Source organism: Mesitornis unicolor, unplaced genomic scaffold (assembly GCF_000695765.1).
Source record: "Mesitornis unicolor isolate BGI_N332 unplaced genomic scaffold, ASM69576v1 scaffold12452, whole genome shotgun sequence".
NCBI classification, from domain to species: domain Eukaryota; kingdom Metazoa; phylum Chordata; class Aves; order Mesitornithiformes; family Mesitornithidae; genus Mesitornis; species Mesitornis unicolor.
The window spans coordinates 3,673-19,593 of NW_010168557.1; the positions used below are offsets into that span (position 1 = coordinate 3,673).

Consider the following 15,921-nt stretch of genomic DNA (forward strand, 5'->3'; position numbering starts at 1 on the left):
CTGCCCCACAACAATTTTACTCTAGCAAATGCCTGTTGCCTGTAGAAGGGTCTATTTCACTGCCTACCTCCCCAGGGAGCATTGGTACCAGCATCTTCACCCACAGGATACTCAAAACCTCTACCACTGCCAGCATTTTAAATAAAAGCCATTTCTTTAATGCTGGTTAAGTGAATCTGATTTAATTGATTACAGCCAGCAAGCCCCTTGTCTGGGCTAGGACCACCCTAGTCACCTTCAATGCAGGTGAACTGTAGGAAATAATGCCACTGCATTGTGGGTCATTGCTGCCATAGATAAAGAATAACTTGTTTTTTCTATTTTATTTTTTGGCCTGGTGTGTTCAAACATAAACCAAAGACCTTAAAAACTTAAGCTATATAGTTTCATTTGAATTAGCTTTGAGAAAAGGTTACCTCTTGATTGGATCTGCTGCTCTCCATTCAACTCACCTGGGTTTTGTCACCTGGGAGTATTGCATTTCCCTCCTGATGAAGGCTCAATGCGGGGAGGAACAAAAGCAAAGCTATGGTGAGAGCCAAAACAATTCCAGCTAAGAAGAGGCTCACAGTTGTTTTTTTAAAAGAAGACATCAGTTCAGAAATCACAACAGCTGACTCAGGTCATAGGGAGGATATGGGATATCACCCTTTTTGCTTTACTACTTGTCCTAAGTCCTGCTCTAGCAGGAGCCTTCCCATCACTCCTACATTTTATCTATAGGTGCCAGCCTCCACACTTGCAGGCTTTGAAGGTATTGAGGCAATTACAGAGGATGTGTAAGGGTTTCTTTCCTGGAACTTCACTGTCATAGCAGTGGTGACAGTTGACAAAATAAAACCCCAAGAGCCATCCCATTGCAATTCCTACTCCTGTGGAATAAGCTCTTCACATTTCCGTGTTCAGATGACACGTGGGTTGTCCTGGTTTGAGCTAAATAGAACTAATTTTCTATTTAGTGATTTTACTTTTCAGCTCAGTCTCTTTTAAGTGGCTGAACTTGCTGAAACTAGCAGCATGTTTTTCCAAACAGTGTGTACTGCTACCTGATAATCACAAGGCCACTGTCTCACCATGGGTGCTGTGTCTGCACCTATAGGAGAGAAGAGGACCCAAAACTGACCAACGAGGTATTGCCTCCCACATACGGCATATTCAGTATAAAGCTGAGGGATCACAAGGGTCTTGACCCTTCCACCTTGGACCCTTCCTTCTGTCTCAACCCCTTCAATGGCCAAAGTCCGAGCAGACCCTGCTGGTTCGTCTGCCTCTGATCCTGGTTTGTGTGTTCCTGCATCAGCTCCCAGTGCTGCTGAGTCTGGACTGGGACTTTTCCAGTGCTCTGCTCCCAGAGCCTCTGGTGACATAATCATCATTGGGGGAGGATTTTATATTGGTTTTGTACATCTATTTGTACATATCTGTTTATATTTCATTATTTCCTTATTTACATTGTTATCCTGTAGTATTAGTATTATTGTTTCATTAAATCTGTTAGCTTTATTTTCCAACCCGTAAAGTCTCTCTCCCTTATTCTCTTTTCTCTTCCCTTCTGGGGAGAGGAGGGGGGTTAATAGAGAGCATCTGTCCAGGATTTAGTGGCCAGCCCAGCCCTAAAACCTTCCAGTGGGTCTAGCACAGGTGGCTTTGGCACACAAGGATCACGCGCATTGCCTTCTGCTCTGGAGGCTCCATTCATTACTCAGGCAGTGTCATGGATTAGAAGCATCGATTCCTGTGCACTGCTCTGGGAATGGGCACGTGGTAGCAAAATGGTACAGGCTCTTGGTGCACAGCCAAAAATATTATTTCGAAGTGATATCCGGACTTTTGTTGATGATAAATAAATGGGGTTTGGCCTGGAGTCAAGGTTGGCCATGTGGCTCCTTTCTCTGTACGTGGGAATGGTCACGCCTCTGGGTTTGGTGGAGAAATAAGGAGGTGCTCATGGTTGTTGTGCAAGTGTCTGAAACCCTTGTTGGCAGGAACACTGATGGCAGAGAAAGCATCGCAACACGTCCCACAAAACTGTTCCTTCTGGTCATGGTACCAAAACTCGAGTGTCATTATCCTGGGGAGTTTGAGAGGGACAGCTTCACCGTGGACCATCAGGAACCTCAGCAAGGTTGTGCTTCCCTAGCTTACCTGCCAAATCCATTGGGATGCACTGGTGAGCCCACACAGCTCCTTATCAGTATTTTATTTCCCAATGATGCCAGGATGTGAGTAGCGTCACATCTAGTCATGTCAAACTAGATGTTTGACTCTCATTATCTTCTTTCCCATCCTCTCCTCTCCATGACAGCACACGCCATTAAGGGTATTGCAATGTCTGCATATTTTTTTGTTTCTCACTTTTTAGTCTTGTTAAAGTGCTGCCAGGGCTGACACACAGCTTACTGCTTCCAGCCTGAGACTTAGTTTCAGAGTATTTAAGGATTTGACTGGCTTCTCAGCAACGCCGAGCCGTGCAGCTGCTTGCCAAAGGCTGTTGTAGATGCTAAAAATGTCCAGGCTTCACAAAGAGAGTGGGAAAATGTATGGGAGAAACAAATCTATAAGGGGCTGTTAAATAGGAGGGTATTGCTGTTTGCTCAGGATGTCCCCAGCCTGCAAACTGTTGGAAAATTTGAGGCCATACAGCCATGCATACAATTCCTCAGGTCAAAACCAGGTATTTAGGTAAAAATCAGATTTTTTTTTCTACCTAACTAGCACTCATTCATCACTTCCCATTCACTCTGAGGTTAAGTGGCTAAACACAAAGAAAAACCTGGGCATAGCCCTCCTAAAGCCTGTTTGCGAGCCCGCAAAATCTGTATATTTGTAAACCTTGTTCAAGTGAAAGGCACAAGTTCAGAAACACAAACATTTCCATTCACAACAAGATAAATTCTACATGTGTTAACCAAGACAGAGCTGGTACTGCAGAAAAAAAATCTCAACTTTATATTAAACCTGACTACTTTCAACGAGTTGCAAAGCTGAAGTACTCAGTGCATGCACTTACAATGTGTAGCTGCAGCTTGCACTAGTGCTTGCATTTAAAACAATGCCCAGATCTTTATGTTTTTGAACACATAGAAAAAAAAACCCAAGGATTTATTTTTAATTTCTTTTTGGCAGGTTATTGTTTGCAGTGGGAAAGGGCTGGTGGTAAAGAAGGAGAAAAACTATATGAGGGAGTGAGTTGTCATTGGGTAACTTCAGATACCGCTGCTGTGCTCAGGGTCAGACTCCGGCAGCAAATAAAATAATGAAAATAGTCAGTTTATTGCTCTCAGGTAGCTCCGACCAAGGATCCCTCAATGCAGTGAGTTCAGCCGTGGAAACAGAAGGGAAATTACAGCTGGCACTGCTGCCCCGTGCCAATGGCTGTGCCCACTCCCATCACTTCTTCATTTTAGGGTGTATGGGATGAGGGTTTCCTTTGGGGGAATGGGCCAGGGGATGAGCGTCCTCACTTCAAGCTTCAAAATTACCATTTCTCTTGAATGGAGATGTAGGGGAGGTCCAGCTAATGAAGGGTAGGAAGATACAGGTGGGTCCAGGAAACCCAACACATCTAGAAACCAAACACATCCCCATTAAAGTGGTTCTACCTTCCTTCAGATTTTGGTAGCATATTTTTTATCTATCAGGAAAAATTATATTATAAGAGCTTTGTGGTTCTGGCTGCTATATAAGACATTAAAAAATGGTGTCTTTCTCAGCTCACAGTATCTACTGATTCACAGGTCCTGCATCCCACCTAAGTGAGGCAGTTTGGGTTCAGATTTACAACTGCTCATCATTCCCAAAGCAATGCTCAAGCAGACTCTACAAGGCTGCGTCTGCTCTCTCCCACGGTGCTGTTTTCAATCCGCAGGGCGCTCTGCAGTTTTGAAAGAACAGCTTGGATGCGATTCAAAGGGAGAGACACCCAGTTGCATTGGCATGGGAACAGCTTGCAGCAGATCATCATGACTTGGATTTGATGATCTTAAAGGTCTTTTCCAACCAAATGACTTTGGATGCCGGCTGTAAATTCAGTGGTACAGGAGCCAGAGCAGGACTGGATATGAATCCTCTCAGTTTTCTCCTAGTGACCCATTTGCACCATGAAAGGTAACAAACCACACTTGGGTATGTCCTACAATCCTACTGGATCAGCCTCTTCTGGATCCCACAGCTGGGTCGCTGGGGTCAGTTTTGGGCCCCTCACCCTCAGAAGGACATTGAGGGGCTGGATCATGGCCAGAGAAGGGCAGGGGAGGGGTCTGGAGCACCTGAATGATGGGGAGCTGCTGAGGGAGCTGGGGGGGTTCAACTGGAGAAAAGGAGGTGAGGGGAGACCTTATTCCCTCTGCAGCTCCAAAAAGGAGTGGGTAGCGAGGCGGGGGTCAGTCTCTGCTCCTCAGGGACAAGCGATGGGACGAGAGGAAATGGCCTCAAGTTGTGGCAGGGGAGGGTTAGGTTGGATATTGGGAAACATTTCTTCACTGAAAGAGTGGTCAGGCACTGGAAGGGGCTGCCCAGGGCAGTGGTGGAGTCCCCATCCCTGGAGGGGTTCACAAACTGTGTGGATGTGGCACCTGGGGACATGGTTTGGTGGCCATGGTGGGGTTGGGCTGACGGTTGGAGCTGGTGATCTTAGAGGGCTTTTCCCTTTTCCCACCTCAATAATTCCACAATTCTGAGATGCCAGGTGATAGAAAAGCTCTGTGAAGATCCAGATGAGGTGTGCTTGGCTCAGTAGAACGGATTCAAAGCAATCGTCCTCTCCCGGGGATGCCTCCAGTGTTGGGTATGAGCTGCTCCGCACCTTGGGGTGCGCTCCCCAAGGCTGCAAACAGCCCTGGGTGAGGCGAGGTGATGGACCTGGGGGAAACTCATGGCTCCACCTACATCCAGCTTGGATTTTCAATACCATTTAGGACAGGAAGGAATTTATTATCACCTATGTTAGCTCAGAAAGTAATATCACAGGGGCTGGACTGTACCATGGGCTTTAAAATAATAAGAGAAAATTGCTCTTTCTGTCAAGTTTTCCATGAAAACGATTCCTTGGAAAAGAAATTCAAGTGTTTGGGTCGTATTTTATTTCTGCTTCAGAACATGCAAGTTTCCTGCATGGCAAAAACTCCATTTCAGAGGATTTGGAAGAAACCCTGGCCCTTGCCTCAGTCTCCCTGCATGATTTTGTTCTGCACATCCAATTTCTCCATCTCTCTGCTTCCCAGCTGTGATTCAGGGATGTCAATGATACCACTTCCCTTCCTTGTTATTCTTGGTTACTGAGGACAGCAGCATATTCAAGAGAAAGAAATCTCTGTTGTTTGCAAACCAGGGCCTCGTACACTATTGTCATGTAAACTACCATAAGAGTCCATGAAATGTTATTTATGATTTGGTATTAATAATAAAAAGTAGTATTTATAGCATTTTAATGTTGTGAGCTTCCCATGGCAGCTGTATCCACTCCTGAAAAAGCATCTATAATCTGATTTTTATGGTGGATGGCAATGACAGCGTCTCGGCCTGGTCCAGTCCCAGCTGGGATTTGCAAACCGTGCTCCCTACAGCCAGAGACTTTTCCACTCCAAATCTGAGGGCTGGGGGACACCCCACACCCTGCAAAGCAGCTCAGCAGTTGTTTCAGACCTCTCCCCATCTCCAGAGCATGCCTTTGGGTCCAGTGTTGGTCGTAGATACTTGGGTTGGGCTCTTTGCTACGTCCCTCATGTGCTGGTGGTTATAATTCCCTTTATGAGGTGAATTTCAGACACCTGAGCAGAGCACAGGGCACGGTAAAACACCACCCCACAGTGTCAGCACCCAGCCCACAAGCCCCAGTATCCCAATTCTGATCCCCTAAACCTGTGCAGCACATCTGGGTACCAAACTCTCCATCCCTAAGCTCCGGCAATTCCCATTTCCATGTGCTCCTTCCCCTTCCCCTGGGCTGCCACTGTATTTTTGCAACAAAGCTGAATGGATTTTTAGCAAATCCTGCCCCAAAAAACCCCAGCTTTGAGGACTCGCAGGGAGCGGGTGCAGCGGGAGGCCCCGGGATTAATCTGCGGCACGGCAAAGCTGTCCGAGGGAGGCCGATTAGTCGGGTCAGCAATTAAACATTGGCACTTAGTCTGCCGGCAGCACGCAGGAAAAACCCCGGCACTCAAGGACAAGAATGTGGATCCTCCTTAAAGGCTGCGGCCGCTGCGAAATGCTGCATCTACGGGCTGGGACCATAAACAAGCCGGCTGTGTCACGGCTGGCTAAATATAGTGCAGCCTGGATTGCCTCCGTGCTGCCTGTGCCATCCGAATTACTTTGTACACTGATTTTATTTTATTCTTTAATAATTTTTTTCCTCAGGGAAGGCCATGACTAAGAGAAATGCACAGCCGAAGGGGTATCAGAAGATGGAGGCCCTGGTCCAAATGCAGAAGGTGAATAAAGTCTGTAGTTTGCAGACCCGGGGGCCTGTACAAAATATTCATCACCCTCCTCCTCCTCCTTAGCAGCATCCAAAATAAGACTGGAATAGTGACAGCCACCAATACAGCAGCAAAACATGAAATATTTCCTGATTTAAAGTTGGGGCTCTCCCCAGGTGGTGCCAAGGAGGTGGATCACCTACCTGAAGCAGCAGCAAGGGGGGACGCAGACAGCCCGGTGCCTGCCCCGTCCCCCCTATCCTGTATACATTTGCCTATATATATACACGCTTTTTTTTCCTCTTTTCTGGCCTGAAGTAGGGTTTTTTAAAGCGAACGCAGCTCTGTGTGTGTCTCAGCATTTAGATGGGGGGGTTTGAAGGTCAGCTTCATAGCAGATGTGCTGCAAAAGGCTGGATATGAGTATTTTGTAGCAGCATTTATACACACATACATACACCCAATTACCCTTCCTTAGGAAGTACAGCTGCGCTCAGCTAAAAGCTACAATTATTTAAAGCCTGAAAATCACTTTGTTTTCCCTCATCAAAGCTAATATGCCCAAATATCTTTCACAGACCGAAAATACACAACCACCTCTTTTTGGGGTGCAAGAAGAGATGCTCCTGTTCTGCAGGGGGTTACCGAGGCAGGCAGAGCTGGAGGCAGCGGGGGGCGATTAAACGCTATATGCCCAGGTATACATTGCCGAATTCCAGCACCTCGAGGTGCCATCCGGCAGCGATACGCTCTACCCCGTTTCCCGTGCAACATCATCCCTCCAAACCATTATATAACCCGGCTTTAAAGCAGGATTTATTCTTTCTCCCGAGTCGTGCCACCCCGATGATTACTCAGCACAAATTCGCTGTAAACAACGTCCCCGCTTCGGTCTCGCTCATCGCCTATTGCCCCCCAGCTCATCCTTTCCTTACCTGGCTCCTCAGCGCCGAGCATCCTTCTTCTCCTCTTTCTCCTCCTCCTCTCCCGGCCCCTGCGGCAGAGCGATGAGGAGCCCGGCTGCGCTCCCCGGCGCCGGCGTCCCTCGCGTCACCCGCCGGCGCTCCCCGGGTCACGGCGCGACGATGAACATGGGACGCCGCCGCCTGGGAACTGCCGGCAGCGCCGGCCCCTGCCGCCTTATATTTGGGATTAGGGAGACTCGGGGAAGGATGAGGATGGAGGCAGAGATATCACATCGTCGAAAATGTGGCATGGAGTGGGATCTGGAGTCTGCAGGTCTGATCCATCGAGTACAAACCTAAGCAATCTTTTTTCTTCACACCCTCACCCCACCCCCCCCTTTTAAATTATTTTGGAGAAGGTTTAACCAGCAGCAATACAGCATGTCAAAGCCTTGCAGAGCTGGGAACAGGGCAATGTGCTACTTGAGGCACTTTCCCGTGTACCCCGGAAGACTGATGCTATCAACACACTATTAATTGCCCCTAAATCTTCATCACAGCATAATTACAGCTATGAATGCCATTGCATTGTGGTAATTCCACATTATCTACCTTGGGTATCCCCTCTCCCCACTGCATCGGAGCATCCCAGCTCTGCACAGCACCCAGGGCAAGCAGAGCTGATGGGGAAATGACCAAGGAGTTGGTCATTTCCAGGTCCCCAAAAGGACAAGTTAAAATAACTGGGCTGTAAATAAACAATGCAGAAAGCAAATAAAGAATAATATACCACGCATCTTACCTGAAGGAATCCGTGTTGCACAATATATACAAATATAAGCAAAAGGTGGGAATTTTAATGCTCCCCTGACAGCACGTGGGGACAGCCAAGGCTTTGGTCTCAGCTTGATTTTGGCACTTCTCTCGTATCCCTTTGCTTTTTGACCTCCAAACTCAAACTTTTGTTTTTAGACTCTGTTCATTTTCTAGCTTACGTAGCTGTTTCTCCTCCTTGTATTTATCTGCCCTTGCACCCCCGGAGGCGATGCATCCCCTCTCTGTCTCCAGATTGCCTGGACCCTGCACCCCAGCATCACCCGCATCCCTCCCAGCGGGTCTGGCTCCTTTGTCCATGGGTGCCAAAGCCGACCCACAGCCACACCTCTGCTTTCCCACCTCCTCAGCAACGGTTTTACTGCTTATCTCCCTTTTTAAAATTTCTCCTTAATCATTTCAGAGTCTTTGCTTATGCCAAAGAGAGAGGACTGAGGGCCCTGAGCTGGGAATTAAAGGGCAATGCAAAAAAAAAGGATTGGATCTGCAAGCCGGTAGCAATGGGCGGAGGCACTTGGGCTTACAGCTTTTAATTCCCTCTCTCAAAATTCCTGTGATGGATTACACGGGGCACAGGCAAGAGCTGGAGCCTCGCTGCGCCTCGTGCTCTCCAGTGTTTTTATTGAGGGGAGTTAAATAGGAAAATAAAATAAATCTACTTCACGTGCAACAAGGATGGGAGGGCAGCAGCAACCAGCTTCATCTGCATGGCCAGAAGTGGCTTTTTAACTGGTATTTTGGATTATATATCAAATAAAGGAGCTGTAAAACAGGAATGAATAGCAGTGTTGTGCCCAAAACCTGGGGATTCCCTTTACTGAGGGATTTTCTTCTGTATTCAAGGGGGGATGCTCTGACTCCTTCCCCCTCTTCTTCTTCCTCATCTGCTCCTATGAAGAAAGGGGCTCAGCGCCCACCGGGTGTAACTCACACATGGACACTGCCAGCACAGGGATAAGCAGGAGAAAAAAATACCTTTATTTACATCTTTTTGAGCAGTAACACAGCAGCGGCGATTCACCGGGAAGAAAACAGCGTGCGGGGAGACCCTTCCTCCCACCGCACAGTATCCGGGGTCGGTACAAAATCGCTGTGGCTTTAGAAAAGGTGCCGGGTTCACAGTAAAGTACCAAAGGGGAGGAAAGGCAAGGGACACGTTAATCACTTTGGGATCGCATCCCTGCCAGTATTTGGTCTATGAAAATGCACTGTACAATAAATCTTGTAGAAAAAATCTATCCCAACGGCTCGATGCATGCAGCTGTGGGATTTCCACATCTACCCAACGGCTCAAAGCCTTTAAAAACAAGCGCTGGGGCGGCTCTCTTGGGGGAGAGACATCTGCGAGCCCTGTCGATCCTCACAGGAGGCATTTTCCAGCAGGGAAGGATGAAAAATAAGAGCTAGGCAAGGGAAAACAAGGAGCAGCCCCTCTGCCTCCCATTCACCCCTCTAGAACCACCCGTTGCAGCTTTTATAGCCTAAAAAATGCCCCCCATCATCTCCTCCCCTCCTGCCCAACACTGTTAGAAAATACAGCACGTGTGTTTTTGCTATTTCTAGGTTTGTGTTTAAAAACAGCCTAGACCTTTGTACAAGGGTCGTGGGAAAATTTAAAAATCTGTCTTAAATAGGATTTCGTTGCAGGGGGTAAGATTTGCATCCTCCCAGCCTGATCCCTCTGCTCCCACTCAGGAAATTCCCACCCGGAGCGGGACACAGAGCCCTCCCAGATGCCCAATGGCTTCTGGCTCCATTATCAGGGCAATGACAGAGAGACAAATATCAGGGTCTCCTCTGATAGCATTGGGATGCAGGCGGGATAAAAGACCCTGCAGGGATAAAAGACTCCCAGGGATGCACTGAACTTTTGCACGTGCATCCCTAAAAAAGTCGGTCAGGTCCCCGTCCCCTGGCACAGGGCAGGAAAAATTAAAAACGGTGCCATTTCAGCCACAGAAACTTGCCCAGGCTGCTCTAATGAATCAACTGGGTGTCAGGGAGCGTCAGATTTCTGCCCCTCACCCTGCAAAGCCACCCATGCCAGACCGTAGCACGCCCTGCGGATGCAAGCAGCTTCACACAGAGCTCCCAAAAATAAACACTGAAATTCAGCGCTTTTTAAAATATTCTAAAACCTTTAAAAATACCCATCTTGCTTTATTTTTCTTAAATATATAGTCTATAAAATAAGGCAACTCCAGGAGACAAAAAACATCTCCATGGCTTAGGTACTGTATCCTGCTACCAAAGCGGGGTCCAGTACTTCCAGTCAAGAAAAGCTGCTCCATGTGGCCAAAAAGCTGGAGAAGAGGAGCAGCATACTCAGAAAACGCTGAAAATCTGGGGGAAATGGTGGGTGCAGCCCTCAGTGGCCCAAGGGCTCTCATCCCTCCTAGGAGTTTTGGGGACGGGACTGAGGCTGCTGCAGTGGAGCACCCCATCTCCAGGGGACCACAGGGAGAAAGGCAGCACGGAAAATGGAATGAGTTGGTTTCTCCCTAAAAGTGAAGCACGTATTATCATAAAACTTTGGGAGAAACTCTTGGACCATGACAGTATCTTGGAATATTAAAAGCTATAAACAAGGTAAGCCCAAAGGTGTCACAGCATCTCAGCAACACGAGACTGTACAGCAGCTTTTTAAATCAGGGGTTTCGTCTCTCTCGATGGAAGAAGCATGAGTGTGTGTTTTACCTCCAATGTTTTCTTTCTTTTGGGTGTATTAATGCTGGAAATGTGACCTTCGTGTTTCTGAGCTTCGTAGCACAAATGTTTTCCACGTTGCTCACCAATTCCCACTGGGCTAAATCTTGCTTTTTAAAGCCTTATTTCTCTGAGAAATACATTTAATAGAAAATAATTTCTATGTTCAAAAAAAACCAACCCAGAGGGTAATCTGCAGTCAACAGTGCTGTGGAGCTACAGGATGGCACGTTGAGGGCTCAATCTGGGGTTTGATGGGGTGGCAGGGCCATCATGGCAAGCCATGTAAACCCAATATGATCATTACCCAGCTTTGCACCACTGATCTGTGGGTGTACCTGGTCCCTAATTCTTTGTAGCCTCAAAAGAGGAAAAGAAAACCCCTATTCTAGCAGATTTGACCTTATAAGCAAAGATCTTTTCACCCTGATGCTGGCTATAACAGCGTATCCATCAATGTCACCCCACTCACCCGGGGAAGGGATTTTAGATACCACCCCACCACACAGTCCCAGCCCAAATCCGTCACTGAATTAACTTGGGTTCCTGGACACAAGGCGTTCAGTTCTCCTCATCCGAGAGGATGGGCGGGATCTTGCTGGAAAGCAGGGCGTACACATAGGGCCAGATCTTGTTGGTCTCTGTCCCCGAAAAGGAGTGAAGGATGCCCCTACTCCTGGAAGAGAGACGGAAGGAGAAGGCAGGGGTATTTATCCTGCTCTGATTCTTTTTGCAGGGTGACCCCACAGCATGTCCTGCCCTGCATCTGCCCAGATTTGGGTTTATTTGAGGTGAGATAGGAAGGGGCATGTAGGGGGAGAGCTGCTCTCTGCAAAGCCACTGTCCCCACCACCTGCAGACCCTCAGTTTGCTCAGCTTTGCATGGGCAGGGTCTGAGGCATCTCAAGAGCTTCTCCATCTCTTGTGCTGGAGTTTTTAGCACCTCTGCAAAGCAAGGAGGTTTTCCACCCTCCAAAGTGAAACTGGGAGTAGAAAGCATTTGCAAGCGCAATCTGCCGCAGGCAAAAAATCCCTTCCACGGCCGGCATCGGCAAAGCCGAAGACAAACAGGAGCGGTGAACATCCTCACATCAGCCTCCTCCCTCCAAACAGGGCCAGGGCTTGGTTGCAACAAAGGGCTGGGCTTTGTGCTGCTGAGCGCAGCAATCAGTCCCCCAAAATCTATCAGGGGCTGTGAGCTGATGGGATGGGGATATGGGACTGGTTGGTGGAAATGGCACTGGTGCTGGTTTCCACGGGCATGCTGTGGTCCCACTCACTTGTAGAGCTCTATCACCGGCTTTGCAGCATCTTTGTATTTTCGGAGCCGGGCAGCGACAGCCTCGGGTCTGTCGTCCTGGCGCTGGACCAGCGGCTCTCCCGTCAGGTCATCGACGCCCTGTGGGGAGCCAAACGCCATCACGGGGACACCACCACCCGCCCCTCACCTGCTCCCCATCACACAACCACTGCCAAATGCCTTGGCCTGCTCTGTGTCCATCCAGCATCCTTGGACAGCATTTAAGAGAAATCCCATTTTCCTAACTATAATTAACTGGGGGAGTTCAGCCTGGAGAAGAGGAGGTGAGGGGAGACCTTATCCCCTCTACAGCTCCTGAAAGGAGGGGGTAGAGGGGGAGTGGTCGGTCTCTGGTCCCCAGGAACAAGCGATGGGATGAGAGGAAATGGCCTCAAGTTGTGCCAGGGCAGGGTGAGATTCGATCTGAGAGGAAATTTCTTCACTGAAAGAGTGGTCAAGCACTGGAAGGGGCTGCCCAGAGCAGTGGTGGAGTCGCCAGCCTTGGAGGGGTGCACAAACTGTGTGGACGTGGCGCCTGGGGACATGGTTTGGTGGTCATGGTGGGGTTAGGTTGATGGCTGGACTTGGTGATTTTAGAGGGCTTTTCCAACCTCAGTGAGTCCATGATTTAGCACAAGTCCTTCAGGCAAAGCCCTCTGGAGCTCAGTGCTTACAACCTGGGATTTCTTCCCTGATGCTTCTTTACGACCCCAGCTCACACAGATAAAGGTTTCTCCCATCTTTTCCCTCTGTGAATGGCTCCCAGGTGGCACCGGAGGCTCTTACCTGGATGTGGGGGGGGTTGAAATCCATGTTGTACACCCTCCCGCTGGCGGGGTGCACCCAGCGGGCGCTCAGGCGGTCCTTCAACGTCTCGAAGGGGATATTCAAACTGATCACCAGGTCCAGCTCGCAGATCCTGTCCAGCGCCTCCGCCTGCCCCAGAGTCCGAGGGAAACCTGCGTGGGCATCGCCACGGAAAGGGGCTGTCACAAGAGGCAGCAACGGAGCCACCACCACAGCGGCAAAACCACCGTGCCGTAGCGCAAGTGGTGAGAAAGACAGGCAGCCACCATATGGCTACAGGAAAAAATAGCTCCTGCAGCACCGGCTCCCAAAATACAGCACACAGGGCATCGCGGGCTCGTGTTTCCCTGCAAAGTCGTGTCTGACGCAGGGCTGGTGTCCCCATGCAGGGGCTGGAGGCAAGGGAAGGGGCACAGGCAGCAGCAAAATGCTGATAAATGCTGGAATTAGGAAGCAAAGCCTGAAGGAAATAAAATGCTGTGTATAGATGAGTAACACACTGCTGGTTTACATGGAGGACATCAAGGATACCATGATAAAATGGTTTGCACATTATCCAGCTCTCGGAAACCCCTGTACCAGACAATATCTTTTGTTTGGAAAAGCCAGTGAGCTGGAGCATCCACTCTCACTGCTGGACCACCCCCAGGGGTAACTCCAAGCTGGTCCCATCCCCAGTCTTTTCTGCTGACAACCTCCTTTTTTCATTTCTCTAAACTCTTTTTACACCCTCTGAGACCTCCCAGGCTTTTCCCAAGCGGAGCATCATTATCTGTTAATTACATTATGAAAGGGATCCCTGGAAATAAATCAGCTCCTGGTCATGGTACTGCTGGATGGGGGCTCTGACTGCAGCCACCGCTCACACCCCCAGGCAGATGAACTCCCCCAAAATTAAGAGGAATGCAACAGTGTGTGGCTGCCATGATAAATCAATGTCCCGAGCTGCAAAAACCCACATCTGCGTCAATGCAAACCCCCATCAACATACTGAAAGGCCAGAGTTTTAATACAACAAAATATGTATCTGTTAATCGTCATGTTCCTTCATAAATTAAAAGGCATTATTGTAAAAAAAATATTATTTCAAGAACAGTGAAATTTTAATAGTGAGGATTGATGGGCATGTTCAAGGCAGCCTGGTCCTACGGGGCTTGAGGTCTCTGATGTCCTCCCTGCGAGCCCGGTGGGGTGACACTGCTGGACCCCGCCAGCGCCAATGCTGCTGGGTCCTCAGTGCCAGCTGGGGTGAGAAGAGCTTGGCTAGACCCCAAGAGCCAGCAGAAGCCACCCCTCCTCTGGGGCCACCAGGGTCACATGGGAAGAAGCCCACGTCTACCACCCTCTAGTACAGATGGCACCATTGGTACTTGCCAGCTCCACTGGCAGCGATGCAGCTTCACCGCTCCTGGGCAAATCCTCAGCAGCAAAATAACAATAAAAATAAATAACAATAATTTAAAGAGAGGGGGGATTTTCCTGTCCGGAGGGGCTGCGGGCATCTTGCTCACCATCAAGGAGCCAGTGCTGGTCCCGCCGCTTCTCCAGCTCCGCCATCATCACGCGCGTGATGACGTGGTCTGGCACCAGGAGGCCGCACTCAAGGTACTGCTTTGCCAAGACTCCCATTTCTGTGAGAGAGAGAAAAGAGAAAGAAAATTTTTAAAAAAGCATGACATTTCCGCTTGAAAAATATCACTCCCCCTCAAATTCTGCCCATCCTCCCAAACCGCTCATCCATTTCAGCAGCAGCCTTCTGCTCATAGCTGCTGCTCCTATGTGCTCTCCATGTACAACCATTGTCAGGAAACACTGGCATCAGCATTTATAAATGATCTGAAGAGATGCAAATTCATTATTTCAATGCAAAATGCAGCAGTAAACAGGCATCACCAGTGAGCTCATGCGAAATCCAAACCTCAACCTGTTGGTTAAACCACAGCTGAAGGCAGAAGAGGGCTTCCCACCCAACGCGCTTCAAGGCTTCGGAGCCTCAACTGCAGATACACTTGGATAAGACAGATCTGTTCCAAGATCAAACCCTTGAGGACATGATCATGGTGTAACTGGAAGGTAAATGCACCTTCCCAGGCTCCTGTCTGCCTCTCAGAGCCAGCGGTGGTTTCTGCACCATGGCTGGATCCACCTTCACCGCAACCAAAGTCATAAAGGTTTATTCTGCTTATATTTTTATTGCAGCTGTTACTTCAAGGAGAGATGCAATAAATTCAGTCGCTTCTTATGTTACAGATTGCCTGCGATTTTATTTTAGCCACCCAGAGACACAAAGAAATGCTCTGAAGAATATATGGCAAATATTCCTTGCCATCACAGACGACAAGTTCTGACCCTGCCACTAGGAGAGGTCCAGCCCCTTTCCTCTTGGGCCCAATGGACACCTCTTCTGGTGTTTTCCCGCAGCAGCTGAAACAGCACTTATCACCAGAAATGAGCCATTTTGCAATCAATTTTTGCAAGGTTTCTGGTGACGACAGCACATTTTAGCTCTCCTAAAGTACGAGTCCTGTCTAAAAAGAAAAAAAAAAAAGCCGCAGGATCCTGCATTTTGGAGGCAGGCTCTGGTTTTCCAGGCTGCAGCAAGACGTCAGATTGGGCAAACACCTGTGCCTGCCTGCAGGCAAAACTCCTGAGCCGCAGAAGGGGGTTTTTTGTAAAATATACGTTTTGTGGCAAGAATTCATGTGATATAATGGGGAAACCTGATGCAGCCTGCATGAAGCGTGGGGCCAGGGCGTTCACATGCTCCCAGAATGATCTGCAGAGGATGCCTGGTAGGAAAAGGGGGCAGGCTGGGGGGGGACAGGCTACCCATTGGAAATCTTCCTCCGATGGCAACCTCCATCCAAACGCAGGCAGGCAGCAGGCGCTGACTCACCAGCCCTTGGGGCTGAGTCACCACAGGGACGACGGGCACCGCGTCCCCCCA

At 48.9% G+C, this 15,921-nt stretch overlaps 1 protein-coding gene across 1 annotated transcript; it reads right to left on the bottom strand.

Moving 5' to 3' along the window:
* Positions 1-11,428: 11,428 nt before the first annotated feature.
* Positions 11,429-14,605, bottom strand: AK4 (adenylate kinase 4; the record flags this gene model as incomplete). Its single annotated transcript, XM_010179052.1, has 4 exons — positions 11,429-11,543; positions 12,148-12,266; positions 12,954-13,126; positions 14,486-14,605. Coding segments are annotated over 4 exons (527 nt in total), but the record flags the coding sequence as incomplete, so codon positions are not given.
* Positions 14,606-15,921: the final 1,316 nt, after the last annotated feature.